Raw genomic sequence first — 20,769 nt, 5'->3', positions numbered from 1 at the left:
TGTGAGAACTTCCATATGCAAACTGCACTGATGGAGTGCATTAGGTACATCTTTCCTGCCGGTGCACAGGCCTGATTAACGCCAGCCAAGACTCCAAGGTTAGCATGTCAGCAGATTTGTGATGCATTAGGCAGGAATAAACACAGACACTTTTGTTCCCTCGGACCAAAATTAAGGAGGAATATTTCAGTACTATATTGCTTTCCATACAGGAGAGAATGCATTTTCCAGCTTTAGGAGGGCAGATTTTTAAATGCTCATTATAAAGGGAGCTATCCAATATGTTCTACCTAAGAACCTAGTGCATTCATCTTGTTTTCAAGCTTATTTAATAAAAAGGAGCTTTCTTAATCTCCGTGCAGGTAAATTACATAGGAATGAAAATCAGACAGTATTCAACCAACAAAAGAAACACCTGTATTTCAACAGTATGTACTGGGGAAAGCACTGAATTTCATTAATCCACACTTCAGTTGGGTATCTCTTGCCCAACTTTTCTGACAATGTATATATCAATAGTTTGGATAGAAAGGACCAACAGTCTACAGACTAAGACCAATTAACAAAAACCTTCAAGTTAAAGAATATCTAAGTCTGTTATTCATTGCATAAGGTGATGAGTAAAATTCCAAACAATTTGCTGCCAGCCTCTTTCTACTGATATCACCAAATGCTTCATTTTGTTATTTGACAACTTTTGGGGCTTCAAATAGTGCATAGTTTGGTTCTCTTTAAACAGAAAATGGCTTCACAAAGTGCATTAATCTCTGATTTTGTCATATGCCATACCAGGTCTCACAGGTGCCTTTATTTACATTTATAAATGAAATCAAAATACTGCATGACACACAAGAATAATTCATAAAGTTAGGATAGAGCTTTCTTTTAATTCAGCATGGCTAAAATATCTTTGAAAACTAGGTTTATTTTAAAGGGCATTAGTGTATATATTACATATTGTATTTTTACAGTGCTCAGATATGCTAGGCTAAAACTTAGTTAATTAGCAGCTTCTCACTTCCAATTTAGAAACAGGAAGACAAATCAGCTAGATGCATCGGACTGATAATTTACTAACAATCTAAACACTGACTGGAGACTAGTTATAGACTTAAAGCTGTTTTAATGGAAAAGAGAATAAAAGTCTCCAGAGACAAAAACCAAAGACAATTCTTCACATCCCAACTCAAACATCCAAAGATACCCTCTAAATGCTTTCAACAGCATCTAAGAGAAGCCAATCAGATTCATGCTTGCATCAAAGGAGATGAGTACTGAAGAACTGTTGTTGGTTTTTTCCCCCTTATTACAAAAGTCATGAATGTTCATTATAGAAACGTAGAAGGTACAGCCTAAAATGTTTAAATGGTACTGCACGTGTGTGTGTCAAAGAACAAAGAACTCTAAACACAAACATGAGACTGCAATACGCAGTTAATCTTATTGGACTTATTTGATTAAGGGCACTGAAATCATCATGCAAATGTATACCCTTTAAAAATTACTATTACATTCCTTAATAGTAACCAAAAATAGAATATTTGTTACTCAGTGGTAACTAAAAAGAAAAAGGACATATCTTCTATGAAGGTAAAGAAACGTATGTGCTACACCACAATATTTACAAAACCAGTGGATTTTAGTTAAACTTCCCTATCTAGACAGAAAAAACTGAGGCTGGGGACAAAAGAAAGCTGGGAGAAGCTGCTCAGTGTTTCTAGCTGGTGGTGGTGAGAAGACAAGAGCTAAGGGCTCTTGGTTCTTATTAGAACTTCCTTCCACAGAACCACGGGACTTTTCGGTGTGAAGTGGCAGTTTCCAGCGGTGGTGCTTTCGTTGTAATGGATCCCTTCCTAGAGAGCTAGCGCACACATACATACATGTGTACTTGGCAAGCCCAGGGCCACACTCTACTTTCCTCCTCTCCCACCCTGGACACTCCTGGAGGGCAAGGACTGGGGTTTTCCCCACGTGCTACTATGTACCTTACACATACACAAATATCTAGGGATCTGCACCTGCTGAGCAACTAGTCCACTACTATTGTAGTAATAAAGAGCTGACTACGTGTTTTACCAAAAGCCCCTCAAAAACTGTGTAATGTTTAAATGGACATTAAGTAATTACAGAAATGTTTTGAGAAAAAGCAGGAAAAGGTCAGACACAACTAAAAAGAGAACAGATGAAAAGATGGGAAGTGGGTCAGGAAATGAGTAAGTGACTTAAATGAGAGATGAATTTGAAGAATGGTCTAAAAAACTGTTACGATACACTGAAGTGATTTATTATTTTAAACAAGTTTCCATGGTAAAGGCTGCGATAAGAATAACGTACACTACAATTTCCTTCCACAGTAGCCCTGATTCTATCGGAACAGAGGTAGGAATCCCATCATGTATTCTCTAAGCACCTACTGTGTGCTGGGCACTGTTTCAGGCTTCATTCTCATGGAGAAAAACAGACACTAACAAATCGTTAAAGCAAAAGAGTAATTTTAGCTTTTATAAAAACATTAAGCACACACAAGTTAAAATTCTAAAACTGTTTGCATTTATGTAAGCCCTATAAGAAGTCACTTCAGAGTTCCATAAATGAGTCTTTTTGAGTAAGTGACCAATGTAATCCCACACACATGGGATTTCACTCTGTGAAATACCAATCCATCTGTAAATGTAACACAGGCATGAGGGCATGGCCAAACCCTGATTTTGTTTTTTGTTTAAATTTAGATATCTCTCCTGTCCACATTTCTAATTATCTATTCTGAAGGTAGTTAATAATTAACATATTACTCGAGTAATTTTATCATTTATTAGCAGGTCTGCGGGTTTAGCAAAATAAAAAAAAAGCATGACTAACAAAATGTGGAATATCTATGTCCTTCACTAGTTCAAGCTATCCCACTCTTATGCCATGAAGAATGAAGAATTTGCTGTCATTATCTGAAAATGGTGCACCAAAGATTATTGCTAACTCATGAGTTAGCAAATGATACCGATGCATTTGTATACTCTGTCAGAATAAATAAACAAATGAAAAAAACTGCATCTAGGTGGCAAGCAGAATTGACTGCTTGCTCCATGGGCAGCACACTTTTTAGCAAAAGCACTGCTTTCACAAAATAGGCATATTTGTCTACTTGCTTATCTGGAACGAATGTGTGTCCCTTCTGAAGTCAGGCCTACTGAGGATCTAGAAACAAGCTGCTTTACAGCCCTACCGTCACCCATCCTCCTAGAAAAAAAAACACAGCCACTGAGGAGACAATGGGCTGAAAAAAAAGTTGAACCTGATCACATGATCTTCAGGAGTACTACATGACTGAGAACTTACTCTCATCGAATTTTCATATAATAATGGCAATCACAGACTGGAAAGGTCTCCCAACAGCACTTCTGAAAACAGTGAATCCATCTTCCAAAGTTGGCAACAGTGGCCTTTCGTGACTCTAATATCATTCATATCACAAGGACCACGAAACTTCCAATACAATCAAACCTTAACAACTGAGAGATGTTTCCAGAGATTCAATAAACAAAGGTCTAAAGACTAATTTGTCACTGTATTCTCTTGATACTGGAATTAATATGACACTTCTTCACGCTTATTTTCCTCTGAAGGTTCCATGACCTGCACCATTAATGTCAAACTTTTTAGCAAAGTTAAGGTTATTTCAAGGGCAACTTATGGGGAGAGGCAAATGAGTAGCTGGTTATGGTTTAATTGTCTTTAATATTTTATACTTAAAATCACTAGGAGATTTTTAAGTGCCTTGAGCTCCTCTGAGGAAAAAAGCTATGTAAATGCATAATAATAATTAATGGTTGCATGGCCCTGGACAAGTCATCTAACCTCTTCTGAATTTCACTTTCATCATTTGTAAGCAGATGTATCTCGTATCAGTGCTGTAAAGTATATGTAAAATAATTTAATATTGACAGACTACAGAACACTATCAATACATAAATGTTCAATGATAACCTAAAGTTTAAAGGGTTGACATCCTATTACCAGCACCGAGCACCATCAAGTCCCCTGGAGAATTTTCAAACTTAAGGATTAAAAGCACAAGACTCTGAAGCTATAACACTGCAAAATAAAGAGGCCAATATTTATAAAAATACATATTTCAATGAAAACCAAACCCTATGTATGTACTAGTGGGGAATTAAATGCTCTCAAGCCACACTTGAGCAAGTTTCTTAAACCAGGCTACATTAGAGTTCCTATTAAAAACAGACTGCCTGACCTCCCCCCAATAAGGCTATGGCCACAAAATACATACTTCCTAAACACATAGGTAGAAAACAGTGAACACAGAATTCTCTGGCACTCAGAAGTCCTCTGCTTTATGTCAGCTACGTATGGTCCTTTAGTACCAATCAACAGCTTCAAGAAAAAATATTAACTTCAAACTCATTAATGTGATTTATCCATTTTTAATATGAGTACGTTATGGAGCTGCATTTTGGAACCTTTATTTCACAGTAATTACCATCTTGTCTTTGTTGCAAAATCAACTTTTACCAATTCCCCATCATTTACTATTCAAAACAATCAATTTGAACACACATACTCACCAAGTGAATGTAAGCCAGTCTTCATTCACATCTGCCCAATATACTCTATTTCATAAACTGAATTTTTAAGGATGTATGATCTTAGTTCAAAAGATTCAAATGAAAATGTTCTGCTATTTTCTTGACATCAAGAAACCAGAAAGACTTGAGAAAATGTAAAGTCAGTGAAACAACAGCATTAACAATAATATTGCAGTTAACATTTACTGATTACTTATTATGTGTTCAGCACTGTTCTAAGCACTTTCTAAATCTCATTTAACCCACACAACAATCTTATGAGCAAGATAGATAACATTATTTCCACAGAAAGACAGCTTTAAAGAAATGTATCACTTATTAAACAGAAACTCACACAAATGTTTAACATAATTCCTAAAAACTAGTCATGATATCAAAGAAAAAGGGAATCCTGCTCTAATACTGTCCTTTGTGATCTAAGTTTTGAACATATCTTATAAGCATATCTTTTTGTTATGTCAAAAAATAAATCCCCCTGGGTACCATTCAAGGCATTTATATGGTGCCAAATTTCCTTCTATATCTCTTACAATAAAGATCGCAACATGGCATGTGTGAATAATTGCCTACATACATACACTGGTCATGTGGCTGATACGTACTATTATTTAAAGTCTTTTAGACTTAAATGCCCAATATCTGCTTTGCCTATTTGCAAAAGGGTTGTTTTCTACATAGAAGCTAGAATTCCAAGGTAACTCAAATTTTGGTTTGCCGTGGTTCTCAACTATGTCTGCACAATGTAATCACCTAAAAATCCTGAGGCTCAGGTCCACCCCCAAAACTTTTGATTTAATTGGTCTGGGGTGCAATCCAGACAATGGGATTTATAAAAGCTCCCAGTTGATTTTGATATGCAGCCAAGGATGCCATCCCTGTCTTTCATCTACGTTAGAATCACCTGAGGCACTTGTGGTATGGTGCCCTCCCAGATCATAACATGCAAAAAATAGCTGAAGACTCCACTCTGAAAGAAAACAAAGTCCTCCCCTCAAAAAGAAAATTTTATAAAATGCATTAGGGCTTAAAAAAAAGATTTTAAAAATTGAGGAAATGAGAAATGATAATTTTTAAAAACCCAGAGATAAACAAGGAAATGCATAGCTAATAAATAGAAAAATAATCATTATAGAACTTATAAGTATATTAGAAACATTGAAAAACAGCAGACTGAGCTGACAACTAAATGAAATGAAGGAAAGGTGTGGGATGATTACAGAGGATAAAAAGAAATAGACTAAGAATTAAGCAGTTAGACATGGAAGATGTATATGATCTCTATATAGTGAGAGACAACTACAAACATCACTGAGATAAATGAAGGAACCTAAATAAATATAGGGGTATACCATATTCATGGAACAGAAAAGAATACTGTGAAGATGTCAGTTTTTCCCAAAATGACAGTCAGTGCAATCTCAATCAAAATCCCAGAAGAATTTTTGTGGAAATTAATAAGCTGATTCTAAAATTTATATGTCAAGTCAAAGGGCCAAAAACAGCAAAGACAATCTTAACGAAGAATAAAGTTGGAGAATTTATACTATCAAATATCATTATGAAGCCAGTAGTTCAAACAGTGTGGCATTGACCCAAATACAGATGAGCAGGCCAATGGCACAGAACAGAGTGTCCAGAAACAGACCCAAACACATATGGTTACCTGAAAACCAGCTACATGCTGTGGGGACATTATAATCTTTTCAATAAATAGTTCAGATCAACTAGATATCCACAGGGGGTAAATAAACACCGACTCATACCATGCGCAAAATCAATTTCCGTTAAACTGTAAACCTAAATGAAAAAGATAAAATTTCTTGACAAAAGATTGTCTTTATGATCTTGAGGTGGACAAAATTTTCCTAAAATAGAATACACAAAGCACTAGCCATAAACAAACAAAAACCTGACAAATTCTGATTAACTGAAGTGAAGAACTTCTCTTCATCAAAAGATACCATATTAAGAGAGTGAAAAGATAAACCACAGACTGTAAAAAAAATATGTGCAATACATATAATTGTATATATATACAAAGTGCTTAACTCTGCAAATCAAAGGAAAGCAGACAACCCAAATTTTTTTTAATGGACAAAAGACTTGAAATGCACCTCACAAAAAAAGGATAATCAAGCCTGACAGGCTATGAAAAGGTGCTCAAAATCAATATTCTCAAGGAGATCAAATTAAAACCATAAAGAAATACTAGTAAACATCTACCAAAATAGATAAAATTAAACATAATGCAATAGCTAGTGTCAGTGAGCAACTGGAACTCTCATAAGCTGCTGTGGGAGAGTAAACTGGGCAAACTGCTTGGCGGTATCTACTAAAGCTACTAAGCATACGTAAACCCTACGCCCCAGGAATTCTACTAGGTATACACCAAACTTGAAATAATTATATATGTTTCCTAAAAGAATTTATAAGCGTGTGCTTAACAGTATTATTGCAATCACCAAAAACTGGAAACAATGCAAACATCTACCAAGAGCAGAAGGGATAAATGAATCATGATATAGTCATATAATGGAGTACTACAGAGGAATAAAGAAACAAAAGACTTTTGTTACTTGTGACAGCAAGGAAATTCAGAAATGCAAGGCAGAAATAGAGACAGAGATGCAGAGAACAAACGTATGGACACCAAGGGGGGAAAGCGGCGTGGGAGGGGGTGGTGGAGTGATGAATTGGGAGATTGGGATTGACACGTATACATCAATATTTATAAAATAGATAGCTAATAAGAACCTCCTGTATAAAAAAATAAATAAAATTCAAAAAGAAAAATAAATACAAATGAACGAAAGACAGACACAAAGGCGTACAAAACGTATGGTGCTACTACTGTTTTTCTTTAATAGCAAAACTAATTTATGGTGTTAGAAGTCATAAAATTGGTGACTCTTACTGAAGGGGTAATAGCTGGGAGTAGGGCATGAGAAAGGTTTCTGGGGTTCCTGCAGTGATCCATATTTTGATGTGGGTGACGTCTAAATGCATACGTTCACTTTGTGAAGTTCAAATTCCACAATTATTTGTGCACTTTTCTGTACATATGTCATAATCTCACTCGAAAATTTAGGGAAGAAATTACTTGACAAAATCCAACCAAATAAGACAAGATTCAAAATAAAGAAGTCAATAATGGGGTATCTAAGGAAAGGAATTCTTAGTAAACACTGAATCCACTAGGATACAGAACTAAGGCTAAACTACCATTAAAAAACAGAAAGAGGGCTTCCCTGGTGGCGCAGTGGTTGGGAGCCCGCCTGCCGATGAAGGGGACACGGGTTCGTGCCCCGGTCCGGGAGGATCCCACGTGCCGTGGAGCGGCTGGGCCTGTGGGCCATGGCCGCTGAGCCTGCGCATACGGAGGCTGTGCTCCGCAGCGGGACAGGCCACAACAGTGAGAGGCCCGCATAGCGCAAAAAAAAAACAAAAAACAAAAAACCAGAAAGAAATGTATCAACTGCAACAATCTAAATTTACATAATTAAAATAGTTCCTATCATTCTATCACACAAAAACAGCTAGACAGATCTTCACCAAATTTAGATGGTATATTTGGGGCAATCTGACCTTAACTATAGGCTACATGATATAAATTTAATACTACATTAGGTGTGATCATCTCAAAGGATAGGAAGTTGTCCACCAGAGGAGCTGCAGGCCACTGATGTGCGTTGGAAGACCTTTCTCTGCTCCTCTTCAACTCTTTGTACCATGTTCCAGGCTGAGTGCCAGCAGGAATTTATTTATTATTTACTTAACAATGATTTTTAAGGGCATGGTGATACTTAGTGTCTTTCTACTTCAGATTATGTCATCCCCAAATTCTGTGCTTTAAATAATACTCTTAGGTTATTGAGAATAAGAACAGTTCAAAGTGGATACATTCATATCTCATGATAGTTTCCAAATTTACTATACCATAATCAAGCATGGCTGTAAGAAAATGGATAGAAGGCTTGCTTCATTACGTGTCGATCAATTCTTATAGGTTTTTTACCTTATCTCTTAGGAATATAAAGAGAAATATATATTGAATTGATTAAACTTATCCCTTTCAGAGATATGAGTGTCCTAAATACAAAGAACATACACTTTTTTTTTAAGTTTTAAAAAATTATGACAGAGGAAAAGAAGGAGCAAGTATGCAATTATAAGGATTAATCCAGTTTCTATGATGAAGCATTATATTCGGCTCTGCACTTCCTAGTAACCAGAGCAAAAAAAGAATCTCAACTATATACTCCTTCCTAAAAAAGAGAAGGAATACTAATTTCTCAAAGAAGAGAGCTTTCTCTTATTGGGAGCCCCCAGACTGAAAAGTTGGATGGAGCTCTGCTCTTATCTGTTTTAGATGTGGCGTATTTACAATTTATTTGAAGAAAATGTTCTGATGCTTTAAAAAGAAAAAGAAAGAAAGCTTAAAAAAAAACCTGCTCTGGTCCAACTCTTTCACTTTACAAACGAAAAAAAAGGCCAACAAAATTAACAACTCACCTACAGTTACACATGGTTATCAAGGAGCTTCATGATCTTACCTAATCTTAACTTTTATTAATTTCTTTTTAATACAAAAACAGTCCTATATCAGCTCTGAGGAGAAAAAAAGCAGCAAACTAATGAAGGAAATCTAACAGTTCAGTTTTTTATTCATTTTCTCCCCCTAAATGAAGCTTTATACATGTAGGGGATGATCTAACAAGAAATTTCCAGCTTTCTGAACTACCCAAGGACACAAGAGAATTATAAGGTCACAGATGTTAGCTCTGCAGCAGACTGACCTATTCAGCTGTAAAGTCAGCCAACCCGCAGAAACCAAATTTTCTGTAGCATGTAGGTACAAACAACAGTGACTTGCAAAGGAAAGGGGAATGGTACTGGACAAGTTCTTACCTCAACAGAGATCTTTACTTTTCAATCAGCAAAATTTTAGAGAAAAATACTACAGAAGCCAGCTATAAATATTAACGTACAAAAATCTGTCCTGAGCAAGAAGATGCATGCTGTATGTTTATATGTGCATGCAAACTGTAAGTTTACCACCTTACTGAAAAATTCCACTCAGCCTTCCATTTATCCTCTTCACTTAAAGCTGGATATGGCTTTCCACACGGTTGTTGACCACAAAAATGGATCAGGTGCAATTAAGACAAAACTTATGAAAGCACAAAGATGTATATATAGATGCATATGTATAATTTCAGATTCTGTGATGAAATTACAAAGAGATCTACTATTAGGCAAAAAAGTCAAATTAATGATCCAATGTCAAAATTCCTATCTCCTTTGTAAGTTCTTTTAATATGCTGCTTCTTACTTTAAAGGGAGAAAATCTGTTTTTAACTCTTTATCTCATAGTTTGGAATATAAGATTCCCAAAGGAATCTACTGGAATTTACAGAGTTAACGACAATTAGAACAGTCAATAATGTAAAAAAATATTTTTCTTCTAAAAGCAGTTTTCCTTTCCCATATAAAAGCAACTGGCACATTTTAGTAAACAATTCCAGATTAAAAAGGAAATTAAGGGCTTCCCTGGTGGTGCAGTGGTTGAGAGTCCACCTGCCGATGCAGGGGACACGGGTTGGTGCCCCGGTCCGGGAAGATACCACATGCCGTGGAGCAGCTGGGCCCGTGAGCCATGGCCACTGAGCCTGCGCATCCGGAGCCTGTGCTCCGCAACGGGAGAGGCCACAACAGTGAGAGGCCCGCGTATCGCAAAACAAAAAAACAAAACAAAAAAAAACAAAATTAAGTTGATCAATAATTATTAAAAATAACCAATAAGTTGATGTATACCCGCAAAATCTAAATTTTAAAGTGATACCAGGAGTTATTTACATGCCTGTGCAATATTTCTACCATGAAGTTTATTATTTAACATTTCTTTCCAAAAAACTAATTCCCTTATATACAGATACACAGCTTTACATAATGAGATTTCTGTAAAGAGCAAAATAATGTTCCAATGGGAAACACAACACGACAACAAACAAGGAAACTTTCAAATGTAACTTTCAAATGGTAATTTTTCAAAACCAATTTTCAAATAGTAAATACTTGGATCACACCAATGAACAAGGAAAAAGTGAAAGACAAGATCAACCCTAAGGGGTGACGCGGGAGAAAAGAACACACAGACTATGAATTGAGTGCCCTGCCGAAATCCCTCTGCCAGACATTAGTATCCTGAGTTAGAATCTCTTTAGGAATTTCCTAACTTGCTACTGGACATAAGAAACACATAAATATTCATTTTTCTACCACCCTCTACATATTTTTCCATATCATAAAGAGTTTGCTTTTATGTAATGATGATAAATATTTAATTGCGTAGCAATCTGTTATTATTTTCTTTACTGAGCTACTGGTTCTCTTACCTAAAATTAATACTTGCTGCAATTATAGTCACAGGACGCCCAAAGGAAAATTCAGTAACAAAGCTCACCTTTGTTATTGTCTTTGCTTTCAAACTTCCGTTCTCCACGACACTGAGGTCCAGCTTGCTGTCCTCCTTACTTCCTATAGCTTTCAGTCCTTGCAAAAGAATATCTCGTAACTTTTGATAAAGAGGTTTTTCGGCATAATCCAGTAACTTCACTGTTTCCATGTACTTAGCAATTTCATCTAAAAGAATAACACAATCATTTTGTAATTTTTTGTCATAAGTACAACGTACCTTTCTAAGAAAATGATACATGGTTATACTAAAATTAGAATGCAAATGTATAGCTTGTTAAACATGTTTTTTTCAATCACTTCTTCAATGGAAAGTATGCTTCTGAATTCAAGAATTGTCAGATAAGTCAAATAAAAAACGTACTTTGAGAAACAATGTAAAAAACATTTTTTAATTGTGATAGTAAGACAGAAGACATGCTTAACATTTAAATATATACAAAAAAATAATTGCTGTAGTTTTAAAGCTATTTTTTAAAAGGACCTAGAATAAAGATTATAAAGTAAAATGTGCTTAAGTATACAATAAATATCATAGCCAGTATTTTTTTTTCTGCCACAGAAGCCATTAGTTCTACAGAAGACAGCTGCATTCTTTGCGTAAATAAGAAATAAAACATATGAAAAACAGCTTGAAAAAAAGAAAAAGAAGCAAGGCCCGGTTTTCCCATAAGAGAAAAATCGACTTCTGAATGATGAAAGGTTTACTGTACACTGAGGCAGAACCAAACCCATAAAAAGAAATCTTACTAGTCAAGATCAACACTTTTCAACATCCATCTAAAAATCCATCTTTAGGCTAATGACTCATACATGTTATATCCCCAGCCCAGCCTTTCCACTGCTCTCCAGACTTGTATGTCCACTGATTTCCACTGACTCATATCAAATCCCAACAAATGCAAATCCAAACTCCTTACCAACCCCTAAAACCTGTTCTCCCTGTGGTTTTCCCTGTCTTGGTTACTGAACATTCCATCCTTCCAGCACCTCAAGCCAAGAATCCTATTCCCACACCCCACATCCAATAAATCAAGAGATCATGTCAGTGCTACACACACACACACGTATATACACATTCATTCGTTCAGGTACTCATTAAGCACCCACCACATGCCAGGCATGATTCTAAATACCTGGGTAGATGAGAAAAAAAAAACAAAACTCCCTCCCTTCAACTTTCTTAATCTGAAAAAGGGGATCTATAGAAAACCTAAAGCAAATATCACCAACTATGGTAAAATACTGAACACTTCCCTGATGAGAGAAGGAAATGGCAAGGAAGTCCACTTGCACCACTCCCATTCTGCCTGAAAGTCCTGTAGTTTTTAGCCGGTACAGCAAGGAAAGAAAAGAAACAGAAGGCATCACGAGTGGAATGGAAGATGTAAAACAGTTTATTCATGAACATGACAGTGTATGCAGAAAATCCTAAGGAATCTATAAAAAAACTTCTAGAACCAATATATAAATTTAACAAGGTCACAGGATATAAGGTAAATATTTAGAAATCTATTTTACTTCTATATACTACCAACAAGCAATTAGAAAAATAAATTTTAATAAAAATATATCACTTAACAATAGCATCAAATACCTAGTAACAATTATAATGAAAGATGGGCAAGATTTTTTCCAGATTAAAACTATAAAACATAGGTAACACAGAAACTGAGACCAAATTAAACAGAAGACATAAAGTATCAATAGTATAAAGATGCCAATGCTCCCCAGTTAGCCCACAGAGTCCATGCAATCCCACTCAGAATTCCAGCAAATTGCAGAGGGACAGGATGTGTGCAGAACTGACAAGGTGATTCTAAAATGTACACAGATATACAAATGATCAAGCAAAACAGTGAAGTCAAGTATAAAGAAGAAACAGTGTTAGAGGACTTAAACTACCATGTATCAAGACTTAAGATAAAGCTACAGTAATTAAGACAGTGGGGTCCAAGAAGAGAAAAAAAGAACAATGAAAGAGCCCAGAAACAGACTCACAAATCCACACCTGATTTAACACAAAGGCGGCATCACAGGGAAAGGCTGGTCTTTTCAAGAAAGGCTGCTGTTAACTCTGTTAACTATGCAAGGTGATAGATGTATTAAATTATGTCGATCTTGGTAATCATTCTCCAGTGTGTATGTACAGGCAGGCACACCTCAGAGACATTGCAGGTTCAGTTCCAGACCACCGCAATAAAGTATCACAATAAAGCAAGTCACTTTAATTTTTTTTGCTCCCCAGTGGATATAAAAGTTATGTTTACACTATACTGTAGCCTATTAGGTATGAAATAACATGATGTCTAAAAAAATGTAGGTACCTTAATTAAAAAACACTTTATTGCTAAAAAAAAATGCCGACCATCGTCTGACCTTCAGTGAGTCAGAATTTTTTTGCAAGAGTAACATCAAAGATCACTGATCACAAATCACCATAATAAATAGAATAATAATGAAGCCATTTGAAATATTGTGAGAATTACCAAAATGTGACACAGACAGGAAGTGAACAAATGCTGTTGGAAAAATGGCACCAACAGACTTGCTCGACTCAGGGTTGCCACAAACCTTCAATGTGTAAAAAACACAGTATCGACAAAGTGCAATAAAGTGAACAGCGATAAAACGAGGTATGCCTGTATATCAAATCATCATGTTATACAATTATATTTTTCAGTTATTCCTCAATAAAGTTAAAAAGTAAATAAAAACATCCAAAAAATGCAACAGTGGGAATTAATTTCACAAATGCAATACTGAGTGAAAGACAAAGAACTCCAATAGAAACCAGAACGTTAAAAATCCCTGCCCTCATGAAACTATTTTATTCACTCTATGATTCCATTTCTATATAGTTCAAAAACAAATCCTTAGTGTTGGAAGTTAGGCTAGTGATTCATTAGGCCAGTGGGAGAGGCTCGTGATTGGCAGGAGGCCCCGGGGGGTGTTTCTGAAAAAGCCTATAACATTTTATTTCTAGATGTGGTTGGTAGGTTGCAAGTTTAAAAGGCATAAGGTCAGGGTAGACCTCCCTGACAAGGAGATAACTGAGCAAAGGCTTGAAAAGGCTTCTAAATATATCCACACCGACCACTCCTCACTACCTGCACTGCTACTTCCCTTGCCTGGATTATGGCAGTAGCCTCCTACCAGCTCCTGTTTGTACCCGGCCTTGCTTCCCTAGCAGTCGATCTTCAAAACAGAAGTTGGAGAGAGTTCCCTTAAAGACAGACAATTCACGTCCCTCTTCTCCTCCAAACCTCACGTGCTCCTGCTCAAAGTAAAAGCCAAAGCCCTATGATGGCTTAAAAGCAGGTATCCCTCAAGTACACCTGGCACTCACGTTCCTTCTGCCTGGAAACGCTCTTCCCCAGACTTCCCCAGAGCTCGCTCCCTATCTCCTTCCTACAACTATTCAATTGTCATCTCCTCAGTGAGGCCACCCCTGGCCACCCTATTTACAGTTCCAATCCACCTCCTTGCTTCACTCCCCAACCCATCCCCATACCCCCTAACTCTACTCGCTGCTTTCTTCTTTCTGCCACAGTACTAACCATGCAATATACTGTGAAATTCACTCATTTGTTTACTGTCTACCTTTCCCAACTAGAGCTTCATGAGGATAGGAAGTTTTATTTATTTTGTTCACTGGTGTATCCCTAGTGCCTAGAATGGTCCTTCACACACAAAAAAGCCTCAATAAAAAAAATAGTTGAATTACTGAATGAAATTCGGTTCCATTACTGAAAGCACTGAATAATAACTGAATAAGGCCCACCTGTGGAAAGGGAAGTGCCTGTTTCAGGAGTGCAGGCTGCAGTGCAATGATTACACTTAACAATGCCTAAGCTCCTACATTAAGGGATATTCCACAGACCTCAAGGCTTTTTTTCCTGCAGAAAACAAGATCCCTACGAACATTCAAGAAGTCTTTTCTTACCTGGCTTGTTCTTCTCAGGAAAACATTTGTCCATTAAACCTGTGATATTTTCTCTGTATCTGTTAAAAATTAAAGGCTGAGTCACTGTTTGAAGCTTGATGCCGTGGAAAGTTATTAATATTTAATAGCCGTGGAAAGTTATTAATATTTAATAACAGTAAAAAGCACGTTAAGCAGCACTGTGCTACATCCTAAATATGCTTATGGACATTCTTCTAAAATAAATTCAACAAAAGACCAAGGAATCTTACTGTTTAACAAGTACTTTCTTATTTCTACACTAGTATCAGTTAAAACTATAGTCTCGGGCCTCCCTGGTGGCGCAGTGGTTGAGAGTCCGCCTGCGGATGCAGGGGATACGGGTTCGTGCCCCGGTCTGGGAGGATCCCATATGCAGCGGAGCGGCTGGGCCCGTGAGCCATGGCCGCTGGGCCTGCGCGTCCGGAGCCTGTGCTCCGCAACGGGAGAGGCCACAACAGTGAGAGGCCCGCATACTGCAAAAAGAAAAAAAAAAAAAAAAACTATAGTCTCCATCAAGAAGTTCTGACTAAGCATCTGCCTTATCATGATTTTGCCCAAAATAATTTATTATCAGTTTTCCTTTACCTAATTTTGGAATCTCTAACATAGTTGGGATCTTTCAAGTTATCCTCCCAAGGAAGATGGCCACTAAGCCACTGGATCATGCAATAACCAAGGATTTCCAAGTCACCACGTCTTGATGGGGCTGTGAAACAAAAGAAGCAGATTCAGCACACTGAAACAATGTTTAAGGTAGAATTTCAGGTATATCTAAAGGAATAAGGTAAAAGGGTCAACTCTACAGTCTTGTTTTTCATCATCAAATCTTGACTCCATTTTGAAAAAAGCACCGAATACTGGGCAGTATAAAAGAAATAATTTACCTCCAACTAATAATTTACTTTAAAACCCAAATTGGCAAACTTTACAGTTTCACACTGAGACTATTAGCCTAGGAAATAAATTATAAAACAATGACACATTAAATAATGCCCTTGGAAAATGTGAAGATATTAAAAATGCTATAAGCTATTAAGAAGCCCAGAGAACTGGGGATTTTAGCTCCTCCAGTGTTGGGTACAGAAGAAAAAGAAACGACTGCTGAAGAAACAGGCCAACTTAATAGGTGACAAAATAAAAGTCTACCTGTTACAAAGTTGTAGCTGTATAAGAAACTTACAGACTTTTAGGGGGAAAAAACCCCAACATTCCAATTAAGCTAAATAAAAGCAAAAGAAAGCCTTATTGCAGCTGACCGAACTACCTCTGCTACTGAAACCCTGGTGATCTTTGAAGGGTGGGAGGTAGACAGGGAGGGAACACAGGTGCCCTCACATTGCACAAATGTAGGAGCCTAGGCTCTCCCTTCTTCCCCCATCCTATCCTGCCTCTTCAATTCTGATTTACTTGTCTAAGTGTTTACTACAGAAGAACTGTGTAGGAATTCAGTTGAAAGCACTGGCAATGTATCTCTTGTTCAGGTGCCACTGACGTACCCACACCGTTGTGCGCATCGATGCTGGTGAATTCAATCGTGCCATCGTGACATTTTTTGGGGTCTTCTTTGTATTCTTTATGAATTCCTTCTGGGCAGTACCGATAAGCAAGGCCGTAATCTACCAAGTACACCTATAAATGTCCAAACACCAAGACAAATGAAAGGCAAAATGACTACACATATACTCCTTTAAAGCCCAGAAACAGAATACTGTCACTTGAGGGTAGATTCATCCACAAGGCCATACTACAGCACCCCAAACAAGTTAGATCCAACACGCAAACAACAGCAAGCACTTAATTCTGAAAGACTTTTTAAAGAAAAACGTTAAATGACCATGTAGCTATCGTGAAGATATCACCTGACTTCTTTAGACAAGTATGTGTTACACCTGTAAATAATCTTGTCTCCTCAATTTGAGCAAGGATTATAAATCTTACACTTTTCCTTACAGCATCTAAAACAAAACTGAGCACAGAGTACAATACTTGTTGCAATACAACTGCTGCACGCTGACGGTAAGACTCCTAACTTAGTTGACACGTGCTATGGTAGTTATTCCCCTCTGTCTTCACTTATAAAATAATCAATTCACTTCATAAAAATATTTCACAGATTATAACAATGATCTGAAGAACTTTTAGATGAGGCTCTTAGCTACATTTAAATATTATATATTAAAGTCAAGTCTTCATAATTAGAAATTTTAGTATTATATATACACATATCTATAGGCATGTATGTGTATATCTGATTAGCATACAAAGCTAACAAATTTGCTTTCCTCTATTCCAGAGCCACATGTTACAGCTCTAATTCTGGGTAACTGTCTCACAGATGTATGTATCTGGTCACAGGAGGGAACTGAAGTAAAAATTTGGGGGCTGGATCTAACACATACATCTAATACTAGAAAAATTATCCCATCCAAAACATATGCCCAAAGGATAACCAAGCTGCAAAAATACTTCCATCTAAACAAAAGGCAGCATGTTTTAGTCAACTGCAAATGGAAATAAATTATATTTGTATTTATTATACAAGTCCAGTTTACTTCAACTAATAGAATCCTTACCATTCAGGTTTCTAAGCTATGTTTTGTTCATTTGTTTGCTTGCTTATTTTTAACCTAGACACATCTAAAACAAGTTGCCTGGAAATTTTGTGATTGCCTTTAGGATTTCTCCATTAGCCTGCTCTAGACCAGAAACTTTCTTCTGTTCTGCATATACATATCCCTTACAGCTACTGTAACAGAGATGGGGAAGGGGAGGCAAATATATGAGATGACCGGAAAACAAACGGGAGCCAAAGGAAAAAGGGAAAACTAAGCAAGAGGAAGTCAAAGTTAGGTCTGAGACAAAGAAGAGTAAAGTATGGCATATCGACATATACTTTATTTAAGTTAAAATGCTTAAATATTCCTTTCTTATACAAGATCAAGTAAGAAGTGAGAAAACACACATGAAATGGATTAAATACAGTGGCCCAACTATGTCAACGAAAACTTACTTTTACCAAAATCATGGAATCAGCTTCAAGGAAATTACAAATCCCTCTACTCCAACTAAACTGACCCAAATAAAGGTATAATAACATTAGCTTTTCTCCTTTCCTTAAAAAGTGAAAATTACAAAGTGAACGTAATAGGCTTAAAAAATGCACATTTGAATTCCAAACCCTACAAAATTTAGACAGCTATGATATTTCTGTAAATCAACTGATTTCAATAATCAACACATTAAAGACCAAATTCTCCAAGTAACAGAACACTTACATTTGATGGATTTCTTGAACAAAGGAAATTTAAAAAATGACAAAGCAGAAAGGCAAACATAATTCATTGGTGCACTATATAATTTTAAGCTTCCACCCTCAAATAGCTATTTGAAATTCATTTTGTATCACAAGTACTTCTTCTGAATATTAATATTTAGGGCAAAATAGCCAACTTGATAAAGTGCCAACAAATCGCATCAAAAATGTAGAATGTTAACTAGATAAAAGTGTCAAGAAGAAATATTATTATTACCATATCTACCTGAAAAAGTAAAACTTCTGCATGGGTTCAAAAGTTCATAGCAACCATATTTGTTTTCAAACAACAGGTTTTAAACGGTAAAAATTAAAGTTACAAAACTACCTGGTCAGGATTCTTGTAGCTGAGAAGAAGATTTGAGGCCTTGATATCTCCGTGTACGTACTCATGCTCATGAATATATTCCAGAATATCCAGCTATAAAAGCATCATATAGAATAAATTAATGCAGTACCTAACACCAACCAGCAGAGGACCGAACTTCAACACAACTAGCCTTCACTGGATTAAAAACGAGAAGAATGTAGCTCACATACAATTCTTAAGCTTAGCTGCAAGACAGTTTTCCGAGAAAACCTTTTGGCATTTGCTTCATATATTTTCTGAAGGTCACTCCCAAAGCGATCCATTATCATAAACCTGTAACTAAAGACAAACAAGAAAAGTCAATGAACAAAATGTAACTCAGGAAAACCTATTTTGCACTGAGTACTCTCCTTTCAAAGTAATTTTTTTCAAGGCAATGTTTACTAAGAAAGTAGAAAGACAAGACAAGGAAAGAAAGAAGGAAGGAAAGACAAAGATTTGAAACAAGTTCTTCCAACTAGAAATCTCAAGAGCTGGGAGAGCTTTCCTGTCTTGACTTTTACTTTATGGGCCTCGTGGTCTCAGCAAGTTACGAGACAATATTCAGTGTAAGAAAACACCACAGAGAGAAGACAACAGACACTTCACAGTAAAGATTAAATAAACTGAGCAAGATTGATGTCACTAATTTTTGTCATAGTTAATGTTAATTTATGTTTCTGTATATTAGCTTCCTGCCTGTGACTGTTATTTTTATTTTTATTTATTTTTTTTTGCGGTACGCAGGGCTCACACCTATGGAAATTGGAGCCCAAAGAAGAAACGTGACTTGGCCAAGGTGACAGAGTTGGTTTGTGGCAAAACCAAAAATCTTCATGTTTTTCCAGGACATTTACTGTTCCCCAAATCTTATTTGTTGAGTACTTAGTATGCAATTCTTTTACATCATTTAAGCAGTTTTATTGCATTTAGCTATTGTTACAGCATCTCTTGACAGTCCTGATTTTAACAGAATGTTAATACTGCTAAAATGTGCCTTAAAAATAGAGAACAGGGCTTCCCTGGTGGAGCAGTGGTTGAGAGTCCACCTGCCGATATAGGGGACACGGGTTCGTGCCCTGGTCCAGGAAGATCCCACATGCCACGGAGTGGCTGGGCCCGTGAGCCATGGCCACTGAGCCTGCGCATCCGGAGCCTGTGCTCTGCAATGGGAGAGGCCACAACAGTGAGAGGCCTGCGTACCGAAAAAAAAAAAAAAACAAAAAAGAAGGAAGAGCTAACATTTAAAAGACAACACACAAAATAAAAAATTCAAGATTCTACCTATTTTTGAAGTGGAAGAGAATTAGAGATCTTTCTATCTCTTAATGAAATAATTAATGTCTATAGCAGTAAATTGATTTGTCCAAAGTCACAGAATTAGTCAGTGGCAAAATGTCTTCATTCTTGTAAGATTTTCAGTACCCTGACCTCTAAAATATTAGAGGGAACAGTGATTTTGACTTCCTGATTTCCTCTGTACAACAGGTTTTGAGAGGTTGAGGGATGAGACCAAGGACAAATGTATACATTTGTTTTTACAAATAAGTGGTGTGATTGTGTAATTATTATGAAATAATATGTAGGTAACAAGAATACAATCTCTGCTGTTACTCTGAAAGGGAGCTAAAGCACACTTGGTTAATTCAACCAGAGATCTATTAATATATTACATGAAGTAGACCTTTGTTTTTATTCACAGATCACTCCACCACTGCTCTCAACAATCCCTTAATCACCTCACCAGGTCTAAATTATACACATCAAGTGAAGCATGATTCTGAATACTGCATATAAATTTTCACCACATTCTTCTGCAAGGATATGTCTACCATTGAGTACTAAAAGGAAAGCTACTTTTTAGTAACTCTTCTAAAGTAAAACCATTGACGTATACTCTCCTGGGGACTTGGAAAAAACAATGCAAATAATGGGAATATATAAATCAGTATAAATGATTTAATAATGATAGCAGCTAACATTTTTATGAGCTTAACACTGTTCTAAGCACTTATATTCATATCACTTCAGATGAGTTACAGGGGAAAGTAAGGATTTCTGGCAG

The 20,769-nt window shown here is 36.5% G+C and overlaps 1 protein-coding gene across 5 annotated transcripts in view; it reads right to left on the bottom strand.

Moving 5' to 3' along the window:
* VRK1 (VRK serine/threonine kinase 1) overlaps positions 1–20,769 on the bottom strand; it is an 80,891-nt gene that overhangs the window by 10,711 nt on the left and 49,411 nt on the right. For all 5 annotated transcript variants that reach the window (XM_081230046.1, XM_081230048.1, XM_081230049.1 and 2 more), the window contains 6 exons: positions 18,896–19,004; positions 18,684–18,776; positions 16,539–16,671; positions 15,628–15,748; positions 15,022–15,080; positions 11,065–11,243 (listed from right to left, as the gene is read on the bottom strand). In XM_081230046.1, coding sequence (XP_081086172.1) covers positions 11,065–11,243; positions 15,022–15,080; positions 15,628–15,748; positions 16,539–16,671; positions 18,684–18,776; positions 18,896–19,004 — 694 coding nt within the window. The remainder of the gene's footprint in view (positions 1–11,064; positions 11,244–15,021; positions 15,081–15,627; positions 15,749–16,538; positions 16,672–18,683; positions 18,777–18,895; positions 19,005–20,769) is intronic.

This window comes from Mesoplodon bidens, assembly GCF_964165515.1.
Source record: "Mesoplodon bidens genome assembly, chromosome: 3".
Taxonomy (NCBI): domain Eukaryota; kingdom Metazoa; phylum Chordata; class Mammalia; order Artiodactyla; family Ziphiidae; genus Mesoplodon; species Mesoplodon bidens.
Note: the sequence above shows the minus strand (reverse complement) of the source record. Positions and strands in the feature narration are given on the sequence as shown.